The sequence below is a fragment of the Miniopterus natalensis genome, chromosome 7 (assembly GCF_054644295.1).
Source record: "Miniopterus natalensis isolate mMinNat1 chromosome 7, mMinNat1.hap1, whole genome shotgun sequence".
In the NCBI taxonomy this organism is placed as follows: domain Eukaryota; kingdom Metazoa; phylum Chordata; class Mammalia; order Chiroptera; family Miniopteridae; genus Miniopterus; species Miniopterus natalensis.
Genome location: NC_142087.1, coordinates 13,252,380 through 13,266,529, shown reverse-complemented (window position 1 = coordinate 13,266,529; position 14,150 = coordinate 13,252,380). Strand labels below are relative to the sequence as shown.

Sequence of the window (14,150 nt, the reverse complement as noted above, 5' to 3'; positions counted from 1 at the left end):
TAGCTCACTACATTGGTTTAAATTTTGAAAACTCACCCTAAAAACATAGTTTGTAGATTGCGCAGTAATGATGACGTTCCCCTTGACTGAGTGGGCTTATGCACTGTGTGCCAGCTGCAGAGCTAAGAGTGTATACTGTCTTTTTGATCCTCACAATGACCCTACAAGGTGGGTATTGCTGGATTTCGATTTTCCAAATGAGGAAACTGAGTTAGGGACTTTGCCCACAGTGCTAAAGCCAGCAGGAGTAAGGAAAAGGAGACCCTGTAGCATCTGGTCTGCTTGTAAATAGGGTAGTTCTTTTATGGGTGGAAGTGACAGATGAGGCGGACCTGCCCAACTCTCCAAGACCCATGGTCCAGGACTTGGTGATGCTTTCAGGAAAAATAAGACACTCTTGTACCACAATGAGAATAAACATGAACTAAGGGGGGGGCGGAGACATGACAAAAACACCATAGCAGTCCTTTCAAATATAATGAAGTTTTTTCTAACTTTCATTTTAGTTGCTTTTCAGCTTTAAGAGTCCTAAACAAGCCTTTTTTTTTTTTTTTTTTTTTTCTAAGTAGGTAGATACCATCTACTAGTTGAGAAATTAGTTATCTGTGGGACATTCTCTTGAAGTTATAAAGAACTGGGTATTTTAGTTGGTCTGTTTTTTTTTTAAACAACAGGAAGTTTATTTTCTCAATTTACTTAAGTGATCCCTTTCAATATAGCAGTGCCAAGCGTGGCAATGCAAAGACAAAAATGTCTAAATATGTGGCCATCACAGAGGGTGTGGAAAACTCTGTATTGCAGTGCTCTAACAAAGACAGAGTGTGAGAAAATAGTTCCTTGTATTTACCCTGTAGACTGTGTACTGATACCAGGCTTCAGAGGAGTGAATGGTTATATTGGTGAGAATGTGATTTCTCCAAATACGTGTTACAGTTTTATACTTGCTGTCAGAAATGTGATCAGAAGTCATATTTAAAGTTCAGATTCAAAGGGGGGGGGGGATATCATTTCTTTAACTCTCCCCTCCTACTTTTTCTTTAGAATTGTTTCTGAGCAGTGATATCTTTTCCTGTTGTGTGTATTTAAGTCTGTATTTAATTCTAGATCTATAGCTATTCATATTAATATCATATATGTGTCCATATTTATCTACTTTCATATCTGTTTATATTTTTCTGTCTCCAAAGAAGGAGTGTAACATTTTGGCTAAGAGCATGAGTTCTGGATCTGGACTGCATGGTTTAAATCCCAGCTCTCCATTTATGGGAAAGTGCTTTTAAGGAGCTGTAATTTTAAATATTGTACATATTTAAAGTCTAGCAGTGTAACCCTGGAGTTTGTTGTTTACCCTGTGACAGGTGGCTTGGGATAGCGGAGAGAGCCCAGGACTGGAGGTTAGCAACCCTGAGTTCCCATCCCAGCTGCTCCTCACTGGCAGTGTGACCTTACAGAGTCAGTTTCCCTCCCTGTATAGGGGGTGTATGGAGCCCCTGTCCTGCTGGTCTCATAGCTTCTAGGAAGATACAGTTTGGTCATGGTTGTGTACGTGTTTCTGAACGCACTGTGGATGGGAAGGGCCTTGTGGTTAACAGCATCCATGTGTCAGCCATGGCAGTTCCCACCCCTGCAGAACAGCTGCCTCCTCGGGGCCTCCCAGCACCTCCCCTGGACTGCCTTGGGTGGAAGATGAAGTGAGCCACCCCACCCCACCCCCACCCCCACAGCATGGTCTGCCCCAGCCTCGCTTCCCTGGCAGGCAGCTTGGCCTACTAGGAGATCGTAAGATGGGCCAGTTTGTGGGAAGGTGAGGGAGGTCTGGGATGCGCCCCAGGAATTTTGCCAAGCCTCAGGTAGTTCTGATACAAGTGGTCCCCGGGCCACGCTGGGAATAATACTGCCATAAACTGATGGCCCGTGATTGACAGGAAATCTAGCATCCCATTTCTGACTCCCCGTGCCAGTGCTTCAGAAGGTTTATAACCTTCTCCCATTAGCTGTTTCACCAAGTGTGCTGCTCCAGCTTTGAGGAATGCTGGTTTGAAGGGCGACTACAACAATAAACCCTTTTTGTCTTACATCTTGGCAAAAGCCTCGTGGTTTAGTCAGAAAAAATTCACAGGGAATGGGAACATGACAGTGTCCTTTTCACCCTGGCTGCCCTGACACCGCATTGCTCCTGCATGTCTGTGTCCTCCCTCAGTGGAGGCTGTTTACCTTTCCTTACTTTATTATATTCCATAAATTAGGAAATAAGCTATTTTTAAATAGAACAGCAGCCAAGGTGAAAGTACCGCTGCTCTAATACTCTGCCCGGTTTGAGAAGTTCTTGCAGGCATGGGCAGAGGGAGTAGAGGCTCCCCGTTCAGCTGGGCTGACCCTGCAGCCTGTGTTTCCACAGCAGCCCCATGTAGATGACCACTGTGGTCTTCCCCACGAGTGGTAATGTTCCACCAAAGCATTGTTTGGGGGTCAGCCTGTCAGGCCCCCAAAAGTATGACATTCTCTGGAATGGAGTTTGCTTCAGCCCTAGGAATTACTTCAGCTTCCTCCTCTGGTCCTCTGGTGTTGCTGCTGGCGCTGGTGCTGGCAAGTCTGGGCAGCCCCTAGAGGGTATTTCCTGAGAAGCCTGTTGTATTAGAAGGGAGGAGACTGCCCTTTCTAATGTTCTTTGACACTAACTATCTACATTGAGTGTAGTGGAGCCAGGAGGTTGGGGTTCCGGGCTTTGCGTGGCCAAGTGATCTTTTTTTGTAATCTGCACCTGAAGATATGTTTTTATTGATTCTTGTTTGTTTGCTTATTCCTCACTCAGGGACATGCTGAGATAGAGACAGACAGACATCAATGTGAGAGAAAAGCATCAGTCGGTTGCCTCCCATATGTGTCCCGACTGGGAGTGAAACCCCTAACCCTTTGGTGCAAGGGTTGATGCTCCAACCAACAGAGCCACACCGGCCAGGGCCAAGTAATCATTTTGTAACCTCAGGCAAGTTCCTGCCCACAGGCCTTCAGTGTCCCATCTGTATAAGCAAGAGGTGGGCCAGGTGGCCCTTTTTGACACTTATCCCATTGGTTTTCACTTAAGCAATTGTCCTCACTTCATCGGGGATGGTGTCCTTCTCTAAGGAGTGGCCAGAATGGGCCTTGTGATTGGCTTCTGCCATTCCGGAGAACTTGGGAGAGAAGCGCTGCTCAAGTCCTAAGAAACCCTTGCCCCTTCCTGGTAGCTTCCTCTGGCCAATGCCAGAAGGCTTTTCTCTTATAAGTGGATGCTGGAGACCTTGGGTATCACTGCTGGAGTCCCCACTGGAATCTAGAGAAAGGAGGAGAGCACCAAGGGGCAGGTTTCAGCTGCTTGCATGGCTGTGACTTATAGCTCTAACCACACCTCACTTGTCTCCTGTCCTCTGTCGTGGAATTAGTGCGTTCTCATATGTGCACTCCCCCTCCCCTGTGGTTTCTGCTAGACCCTAGCAATACCTGTCCCCCTCTAAGAAAGTGCAGGGTAGTAAGAGAACTTCCTGACCTAGAGCTTGGGGGCCCTGTGCTCTGAGATACTGCAGGGGCTCCTGCAGACAGCCAGGAGTATCTCCTGACCCACAGCTCACCGGTGACAGGCGCATATCTGAGAAGAAAGAGGGCACAGGACATCGCACAGCCACCCACTCCCCTGTCCAGCCATCCCGGTCCCCTGGCAGGTGACTTGTCTAGAAAATCCGGTGTTGTCAGTGAGAATAGCATTATTCCTCTCTTGGGAGGACCGAGAGAGAAAGCCATGTGGTCTTGGAACAGCCAGCCAACTGTGCTGGGGGCCCTGGGACAGTTAGTGCGGTTGCTGAGGAATAAAACGTGAGTCAGTGCCTGTAACAGGAGGTGGGATTTCCACCCACCCTGCCATGATGCTGCTTGTGTTTTCACATCCCCCTCATCTCACTGTCCCCTCAGTTGGGTAGGTACTCTTCCTGTTTTACTCAGGAAACTCAGAAAGCAGAGACAGTAGAAGCAGGACAAGTACAGGTGTGTGTGGCTCCAAGCCCCCTTTTCTACAGTGCAAGTGACAGGTGATAACAAGCCTGCCCCATAATAGCCAAGCAATTAACCACTGCCTGTGTCTTGTAGAACTGCTGGAACTGTGGCCGCAAAGCAAGCGAAACCTGCAGCGGCTGCAATATTGCACGATACTGCGGCTCTTTCTGCCAGCATAAGGACTGGGAGCGGCACCACCGCCTCTGTGGCCAGAACCTGCATGGCCAGAGCCCCCACAGCCAGAGCCGGCCACTGCTTCCTGGAGGGAGGTCAGCCCGGTCCGCTGATTGCAGTGTGCCAAGCCCAGCCCTGGACAAGACCTCAGCAACCACCTCGCGCTCCTCGACACCTGCCTCTGTGACAGCCATCGACACCAATGGACTCTGAGCCCCAGGCTCACTTCCCCCGATGACCTCACAGAGCAAGAGCTGGACCAGGGTCATCAGCAAGAAGTGAAGTAGAGGCAGAAAGAACCCAAGTCCAGCAAACACCGCTCCACAGCCTCTCTAGACACTTGCCCCAGTTTCGTATCTGTGTCCCTGGGGGAACTAGTGTGCTGTACTCTCTGCACACAGGCAGCTGGCTGGAGCTGCCACTTCCGTGGCTTTCTGGTTTGTTCCTCTCCCAGCAGGAGCTGGTGTGGCCAGCCCCCTTCCAGTGTAGACCACCAGCTCCCCTCCCTGCCTCTTGAGGCAGCAGACTGTCGAATGTGCCCAGCCAGGCTGGAGGTAGCTCACCCCACACACTGTTTCCTACTCCACTATCCTCCTGCAGCAGAGGCCCAGAGTCTGACAGCAGGCCGTGGAGAGGGTCCTTCTGACAAGAGTGGCCCCTCTCACCCCCAACAGCTTGATGAGCCCCATTTCCACCCTCAGCAGATGCCACTGATTGGCCCCACGGGGACTTTGGGGAGGCAAAAAGCAGCACTCAGGACTCTCTTGACCCTGCTGTTCAAACTTGTTAAGATTCTCAGAAACCACAGGAATGTCACCATTTCAGTAAAAGCACCCATATCAATAAAAAATAAATAAAACTTCCACCAAGCATCACAGATCATTTTGGACAAGATTTTCCAACCTGCCTGGCTACTTTAGTTTGGGACCCAGTTTTCTCTCTCATTTGATTTTGCTTGTGCAGAAAATAGTTTCCAGCGCATGGATTGGTCTGAGGGAGAACAAGACCCAGTGTGGATTAGTCTGTTCTCTCTGAGCATGTTGGCCAACTACTATCGTCATGTTATTGAATGGATCATCTGTTGGAAACGCAGAACCTTTTGTCACCACTTGGCTGTTTGCACAGTCTTCTTGTTCTGTGTCCTCTTATCTCAGACCGTGCGTGTCCAGATCACCGTGTGGATCTCCTTCCTGCGGTCTCTTTGGCGCCTCTTAAGCCACAGTTGCCCCATAGGATGTGGTGTGGTGTGACTAGGATTCCCTCACCAGTCAGGGCCTGGTCACTTCTGAGCAGCCCTCCTGGACTGGAAAGAATTCTTCAGACCTCGTGGTTTCATGTCATTATGCATAACTACATCAGTTTATTGTTGGGCACACAATCTCAGATTCCCTTCTTGTATGTTTGATACGTTCCCACTTTGAGCTAAGAAATTTTGTGAAACGTGAGAACCATTTTGAGAGAGCCTGACCAATTTCTCTTCCTGTCTTCAGGGAGTTTTCCAGCTGCTGACCTGGCTTTCCAAATATGACATCACCTAAACCTCTTATAAAATGTTAAGAACTGCCACACACATTTTCTCCTGACCTCTCCTCCTCCACGCCTCCAGCACCTTCTCTCCCAGAATTAGTTGGGATGAGTTGGTCAGCCCTGCTCCAGCTGGCACTTGAAAGCCCAGCTTTAGGTCGCCCCCTTCTGTGAGCTGACAAGAGTGAAATAGAAGCTGCAGTCCTATAAAGGAGAAGTAATCAGCATAGGTAGCATTGTCCTTGCATTTGGTGTATCTTTAAGAATTTCTAGTCCCTAATTTACCTCATCCAAGGATTTTCTATCTTGTAAAGAAACTCAGTACAAGGTACCTTTAAAATACCTATATTTCCATTGCACAAAGTTAAGTGTCCCCCTAGAAGGAATAACAGTAATGTTACATTGATTTGGAATTCTTTAAGCCACAGCAGTTGGTGGGGTGTTCTGACTTTAACAAGGATGAGGTCAGCACCCCAGATGGGACTTGCCTACATTTTCATAAGATGTGGAATGTCCCATAAGGAGGCCATGGAGCCTATAAATCAGTTACAGCAAGAAAGTGTCTCATGGCGTCCACCAGGTCTGTCTTTTCATTGGTAAGTAGGATGAACACCTAGGCAGCTCGTTAATTTTTTTTTTTAATCCTCACCTGAGGATTTTTTTTTTTCCCATTGCTTTTCAGAGTGTGGAAGGGAGAGACAGAGACGGAGACATCGACTGGTTGCCACCCGCGTGTGCAGATTGAGCCTGCAACCGAGGTATGTGCCCTTGGTCAGAATCGAACCCAGGACTCTTCAGTCCACAGGTCGATGCTCTAACCACTGAGCCAAACTGGCCAGGGCAGGTTCTTTAGTTTTAAGTGGCCACAAGACCAGTCAGGTAGATTTTTCCTGGTCGGAATAGACCCAAAATACTATCATCAAGATGCCATTTTCTTAAGCTGAGGGTTTAGTTGTCAGGTCCTCACAGACTGTGGGCTGTGGTTCCTGTGACAGCTTAGTTTTCAGAGCTTTTGTGATGCGAGTCACTGCTTTGCTCATGTGCTACCCAGAGTCCACACTGGAAGCCTGGGCAGTATTCCACACTAGTTCAGTTCTCAGACCTTCTGTGTTAATTTTGGCCAGTTTCACACATGGATTGCAGGCATCTGTTCAGGACTTACTGTTTAGATGCAAAGAATCCCTTTCTCTAGCTCCCTCCTTTCTGAAATTCTCCAGCTCTCTGGTTGGGTGGAGGAACGGCATTGTCTTGGGGTGGGGTGATGGGGCTGGAGAGGCAGGGATGAGTCAGAGTTCCCCACTTGGTTTCCAGTTTCTGCTGACACCACCCCAGCTACCAGGTTGGAGGTGCAAGTTCAGGCTTCCCACCTTCATCTAGTTGGATCTTAAATATTTTTATATAATCAGGCTGCTTAGAGAACCAACTTTTATAGCTAATATTTTGGGGGACAAAAATGCAGAAGGATTCAGAGTGATGGTACTGAAGGTGTTGTCAGGGCAGTCACAGGCTCTTCGATGTTACCCTAGAAGTCAAAAGCAAGTGTGACACGAGCCTGCCCAATGGTCAGAGCACATCTGGAGGATGAGGCCAGCGTTCAGCATCGCCCACTGAGGGACACTGACAGGTGATGGCGTATCATTGTCCTGCCCAGTGAGAAATGGTTTCAGGAACCAGGAAAGACCCAAAATGGCCAGCGTGGGAGCCATCTTTCAGTGTTCCGAGGAATACTCGAGGGCTGGCTCCTCAGATCTTCAGTCACCTTCTGGGTGCCCACTGCCTGCAGCATGCCTGACTCTACCCCGTGGTGAAAACTGACCCCAGAAGAAGCTTGTTAATCCTACCTGCGCAGGAATAGCCAGCCCGCCACTTTATGAGGTGTGAGCGCTCCTCGTGGGAGGGCTCTGCAGCTCCAGGGATCATGCAGCTCTAAGGTCACAGCAAGTGGGTATTTTCCTGGACAGCGCTGAGTGATATGTGTCTCTCAATGGATCTGAGCCTGGAAACATGACATGTCTACCCAGCATGGGTCCATGTCCGGCCCTGGCTGCAGTGTGCCCTCTGCACGCTGATGTTCTTGGCCCATCCAGGCCACTTGGTCTACCGGTAGCGCCTCACTTCTTGGTGTCAATGTGAACATCTTCAGCTTCCAGACAGAAAATCTACACTGAATGCGGCCTGTTCCAAAGTCCAATTTATAGTCACCTGCTTGCAGAGGGTGTAGACCTTGTTCTGGGTGTTTCCAGAAAAGATCTCAGCAGGTGGATTTGAAGGTTCAACAATACAAATTGGAAATGCATGGTAGTGAATTCTTCAGAATGAAAGCATATGCAATGACCAGGTGGCTGTTGTCCTGGGAATTGCGGAAGGGAGTGTGGATTGAATAAACCATTTAATATAGAACACATCTTGGAGGCTTTCTTCAGAACTGGTTTCTAGACTCCTGGGTCAGTAGGCCAAGCCAACTTTCTTAAAGTTATTATTTTTTAGTCCTTTGCAGAGAACGGGGTGGTGGCGCGCTTGAACCAAATGTAAGAAAAGCCAGAGGAACCTGGGCTGTTCCAGCGTGGGCAGACAGCCAGCTGTCAGGAGTCCTGCTGGGGTGGGGTGGGGCACTGGGCTAGCTGCCCAACAGGGCTCTTCCAACTCTGGGTGTCTAGTTCTTGTGAAACCAAAACACTGACTCCCTGCCTCTGCCCACATGCATTGACATGCTCATTTCCAAAGATGATGGTGCAGGTGACCTTTTCCGCCAAGGGCCAGGAGAAGGTTAGGAGGCCTGAGGGCAGCGGGCCTTGCATCCCCCCTTCCCTCCTCAGCCATGGAGATGGTGCTTCCCCTGCAGACCCCATCTGGTCAGAGCCCCTGCTGCCCAGTGTACACTCACTGATGCTTATACCAAATAGGGTGTGTGTGGCTAGTGGCCAGCAGGGACAGCCCTGTCCCTGCCTGGGAGTCGTCAGAGAAGCAGCAATAAGCATTAGGCGAGTAGTTGAAAGTGCTGTTTGGCTAAAAGGCCTTCGGTCCACTTTCACAGATTTCCAAGTTCCTGATGAGACTACAAAAGCTCCATTTATAAAAGAAAGCCAATAATGTAAGTAAATAAGAAAAACAGCCTCCAAGCGTGGTTTTTAAAGGGAAACGATGAATGTGAAACCACCCACAGGATGCGGTAGAGTCTGATTTTTCTGTGCTTTGTCATTTCTCTGATAGGAACTTTTGTTACTTAACTCTGTGCATAACTTATTTAATGTACTGTATAAATGAACCAAAACTGTTAAATATGTATTTAGTTTGTTCTACTTAAAGTAGTCAATAAAAAGGCTATATTCCTTTTTTGATTTAAGTTGGAATGCGACTGGGAGGGGAGGTGGTTCATACACTGTGAGACATCCCGCAGGCAGGCCTCTGTGTCCTCCCCCCCCTTCTTCCCCAGTCTTGGAGGCGGGACACCTCCAGTGGCCCTTGCTATGGCCTAAAGAGCACCCAGGATCTGCTCAGGAGATGGTCCAGCTGCTGGGCCTCTGGGAAGCCAGCTGAGGGGCCCAGGCCCCACCGGGCTGCCCGCCCCCAGTGGGCCTGTGGCTAGTGCCAGTAACAGCCTCCAGACTCCCAGTCCCTTGTTAGCTGCTTCACCCTTAAGCGATTTAATAAGGAAGCTACAACCACAGAAAGTTTGAAATTTTTCATGTCCTTTTTACACTGATGTTAAATCATAAATAAGTTCTTTGCCTTCCTGTTTACTTGCTGGATGGTTGTCTGCTTTAATCAAGGCCATAATTTTCTTAACCCTTCACCTCCTGTTGGGCAGTTGGGTTGCTTTCCCATTTTCCTGTCTAGCATACTGAACTGAACATCTTTGCTTGATTTATTTCTTTGGAATAATTTTCTGAAGTGAGGTTTCTAGAACTGAACACTGCTCAGGTCCTTGAAGCATGTGTTCAAACTGCTTTCCTTGGAAGCCCACCAGTTTGCTGTGCCTCCAGCAGGCCCCAGGTTATACTTTCCAGGGCTCTGATGGTCAAGTCAGCTGCAACATCACAGATTTGTGCCAGGACACCTGTGCACACCTGTGGGTATGGAGCCTTTGGCTGTCAGTCCAGTTCCTTAGCCGGTGACCTGAGGTCTCACTTCCTAAGGCCCTGGTCCCAACCTCACTCTGTCCCCTGAATATCTAGGTCTGGCCTCTACCCTAACCCTACTTCTGAGTAGCCTTTCCCTAGACTCTTATTGGCACCACCAACTTCACAGGCCTCAAAAATGCAAAGGGAGGGGTGGGTTACTAGACCTCAGGGTAGAGAGAAGAGCTAGGCTGTGGCCTTGGCCCTAGAAGGCAAGGTGGGGGCTTAGCTGTGTGATTTGCATGCACATATGGCCAACTGCATCTCCACAGCTGCCCAGCGCTGCAGTCCACCACCTAAAACAATGACAGGATCTCAGCCTTGTGACTCTCGGCCTACAACAGAAACCACATTTAGTAGCCAGGTCAGGAATCCAGTCTGTAAAAAAGATCCCAGGGGCTCTAGTGATCATAAGGTAAAATGCTGTGTTAAATTTCCTATAGGAATGGCAGACTAAAAAATCTACCATTACCATAAACACCCAGATGCCGATAAATTTTAATGAGTGTACTTGTAACTGCATTGCTGAGGTCACATACAAGAAAGTGTAGGAAATCCCCAAGGGCCAGGAAAAACTTGAGTAAACTGAAGCCACAAAGGAGGTTAAATACAAAAGAGGAAACCTGTGCAGGGCAGCAAAAGAACTTCTGCGAAGTGAAGTTTGATCAGCTCCCGCAAGGGGAAACATGAGGCGAGGCTTTGAGCCTATACAAGAACAAAAAACCCAGACATCTCCTTGAGGCTAGAGGCAAGATGGCGTGGCTGTGGCCACAGTGAAAAGACAAGCAGGGAAAACGTGCCTGTCTGCAAAGAACTGAGCAGGAAACCTCTCTGCCCCTACTTGAAGAGAATCTGATCAGACTGTCTGCTCTCTTCGGGGCTGAGGTTCAGATTTTCCTTTCTCCAGAGGTCAAAGAATCCCTAGGCTGAGAAATTAAGGTGATTCTGTCTTATAGTATTTTCAGGTGTATGGCAGAAGCAAAAATGCAAATCCTCTAGAAAAAAATACCAAAGTAATCATAATGCTGTGTATCAACCAATTATAAACTATTCAAAAAAGTTACTGAACATGCAATGAAATGAGCCACTCTAAGCAAGAGTCAGCAGGAACAATGATCAGTTTAGACCGCTGGGACTTCAGATGTTGATATTATTAGATACGTAATATAAAATAACTGAAACTTCTAGAAATTGGCAAAAAGTATGAGACTAAAAATAACTAGGCAGACAGCCCTCCCAGGGCCTCTAATCTGGGAGGGACAAAGCAATAATCAAGCTTAAGTAAAAATAAAACTAGGCAGGTTTGAAAATAGAATTCTGGAAATAATCACTGAAATGAATGCTAGGTGCACTGTCGAACAGATTCGATGAGTCTGAAAATGAGTGAAGCGTTACTACAAGATTCTTTGTCATAGACAAAGAAAGAGACGGAAAATAGGTTATCTCTTCCGGAAGGTAGGTTGCTAGGGAAGAAGCCTTTCAAATTTTACCAAGTATGGAGTCAAGGCGCCTACCGACTCGTGTTTCTCAGCAGAGGGAACTAATTGGCCTCAGATGATAAAATCTCAGAATGAGCAAACATGCTTCCATCTAAAGCCATCTTGCCCGGCTGTGCGTGCTTCTAACTGTTGGAATTTCAGCGTCGTGAGTTGGGTGTATCCAGATCCTCCCAGGGAGGGGGGGAGGGAGAGGGGGTGGGGAAACCAACAACCAGCCCCCCCCCCCCATTCCCCAGGACTGCTTCAGGCTTCATTGCCTGGTGCCGGGTGCCCTCTTGTGGACAAAGCCAGACATGCTACCTCTGCCGCCTCCCCCTGCAGGCCGGATTCCTATGGGGCACCCCCCACCCCCAGCAACTTTTCCTTTCTCCTTTGCACACCTTTTCTGAGCCTACTTTTCTGCCCCATGAGTTTAGCTAATATTCTCTGGGTGCCTTCCTCGGAAGTTCCAGAAATGATCAGGCCTTGTCCCTACCACCACCTACCTTCCGAGGGCTGGGCCCTGGATAGCCCACACCAGAACCCTGTGCTGTGCTCCCATGGCTCGCTCTTGCTGCCGCATCTGCCATCCTGCAGCCCCTTTGTTACAGCTGCCACTGTCCTCTAGCTCTGAGCAGGTTTCCGTCATCAGAGGATGCCCAAGATCTCCCTCAGCACTATTCACACTTGATGGCAAACAGCTGTTGGTGCCAGGGAGTAGATCCAGCTGTGTGGCCTGGAGCAAGGTATTTTTCATGGGGCTTCTGCTTTCATCTGTACACTCGGCATGCTAATGATGCCTACATCACTGGGTTGTTGTGAGGTGGACTGTGATCACCTGGGAATCGCCCTAGCATCCAGAAAGCCCCTGTAAACAGGCGCTGCCGTCACAACCTGCTTCTCTCTCTGCCAGTGTGTGACTTCCCTGAGGATCCCTCTTTGTCCCAGCAACCTGCCTAGACCCGGTGTCTTACTTGTTTTGAGAATAACTTCTCGAAGTCCTGCCTAATTCTCAGTCCCTTTGTTTCGCCCCTTGAGAGGCTGTATTAAAGCGTGTTTCTCATTGAAAGCTGGAGGCCAGTGGCAGCCACCTACACTGTAGCATCTGGCCTGGCACTAGGCCAGTCCCCAGGACAGGTTTGAATGTGTGCAGGTGATCCCTGGCACAGGTGAGGAGGCAGGTGCAGGGAGTGGATGAAAGGGTGGGGAGAGGCAGTGAGCAGGAGGAGCCGGGAGCTCTCCTAGCTTCAGTACTCTGACTACCCTTGACCTGGGCACTATCAGCAGCCTGGGACATTTCACCATCCCCAGCACCTGCCACAAAGCAGGTGCCCAGTGGCTGTTGAAATGAGCTGAAGAGCCAAGAGCATGGTATTGAGGGCAAGGATTGGGAAAGGTAACCCACACCTGGCGGCTTTGACCTGCTCCATAAAGGCTAAGAAGGCATTTCTGTAGTAAGCCGGGGTGGGAGGGAGAACAAAGGGCAAGAGTGGGGGAGACTGAGATCGGAAATAGCCCAGCTCATCTGGAGTGTGCTTTAGGGACAGGGCTGCACATACTGGGAATGGGGGCTGATTGCTAAGGGCCTTGAATGCCAAGTCAAGAAATCAAACTTGATCTTGATACTGAAGGCAGTGGGGGGCCACTGAAGGTCTTAGTCCAAGGGGTGTGGTCACCATGGCTATGTTTTGAAAGCCCCCTCTGCTGTTCCATTTTGGGGATGGACTGTTGAGGGTCAGGTGGGGACAAGAAGCCCAATGAAGAGGTGACCATAGTCTTCCAGGCCAGAGATGATGGTGGCCAACCCCTGGAGGGTAGGGGGATGGCAAGATGGAGATGAAGGAGGGCTTGCTTGCCCCCCATTGTGTAAAGTAGGCAAAATGTAAAAGGCCTGAGGATCTCTTCTGTGTCCCCAGAGCTCCAGCTCAGAACTTGGTTCTTCCTGTGGCTCTAACTCCAGCCTCATCTGCAGTCCAGCGCCCACAGCTACCCAGAAATTCCCATCTGACAACCTCCTGGCCTGGCCTTCAAGGCTCACCTCCAGTCCCTTACACTCCATGGTCCCACCTTCTGCTCCCTTTGTCTACAGTGTTCTCAGTGCCTATCCACCCCTCACATCTGTCTGGAGACCCCTGCTAATCTTTCACAGCTCAAAGCAAACACCAGCGTCTTCAAGAGCCCTTCTCTGACCCCACAGGATCCTCCCTAACACCACTAACCATCAGCAAGGGAGGGAGGGCACAGCCCATCTTTTCTTTTTTTTAAAGGTGTTAACTTTTGCCCAGCTCAGTGGTTGAGCATCGACCCAGGATCCTGGAGATGGCGGTTCGATTCCCGGTCAGGGCACATGCCAGGGCTGGGGCTCAATCCTCAGTCGGGGGTGTGCGGGAGGCAGCCGATCAATGACTCTCATCATTGATATTTCTCTTTCCCTCCCTTCCTCTCTCTGAAATCAATAAAGACATATTTCTTAAAGGTGTTAACTTTTACAACTCCGCTGCAGAGCGAGGTAGGCAAGGTTCAAAATTTAAGGAGGCCCTTGAGAGGTCGCCTTGAGGACTTTAGCATCTTTGTTCAAAGACAGCAACAGGAAGTTTTTTAGTTTGAGGGTTTGCTATTGCTGTTTTTGTGGAGGAAACACGGATCAATACAGAACAGAAAGCACAACTATTTCCCCCGGGGGGGGCTTCTGCTCTAACAAGGACGCACACTGAAACCTCCTCACTCTCACCCAGAGCTGAGGGGCTCAGGTGCTGGCAGCACTTTCTAGGAGCCGCCAGGAGCCTGGGAAGCGGGTGGCAGGAGGGCAGCCTGGCAGGGCGCTGGCTGA

General features: G+C 49.3%; 1 protein-coding gene across 3 annotated transcripts in view; it reads left to right on the top strand.

Moving 5' to 3' along the window:
- Positions 1 to 9,062, top strand: part of CBFA2T2 (CBFA2/RUNX1 partner transcriptional co-repressor 2) — a 120,990-nt gene extending 111,928 nt beyond the window's left edge. For all 3 annotated transcript variants that reach the window (XM_016200652.2, XM_016200651.2, XM_087818793.1), the window contains exon 11: positions 4,120 to 9,062. In XM_016200652.2, the coding sequence (XP_016056138.1) occupies positions 4,120 to 4,413 (294 nt within the window). In that variant the 3' untranslated portion in view covers positions 4,414 to 9,062. The remainder of the gene's footprint in view (positions 1 to 4,119) is intronic.
- The last annotated feature ends 5,088 nt before the right edge of the window (positions 9,063 to 14,150 follow it).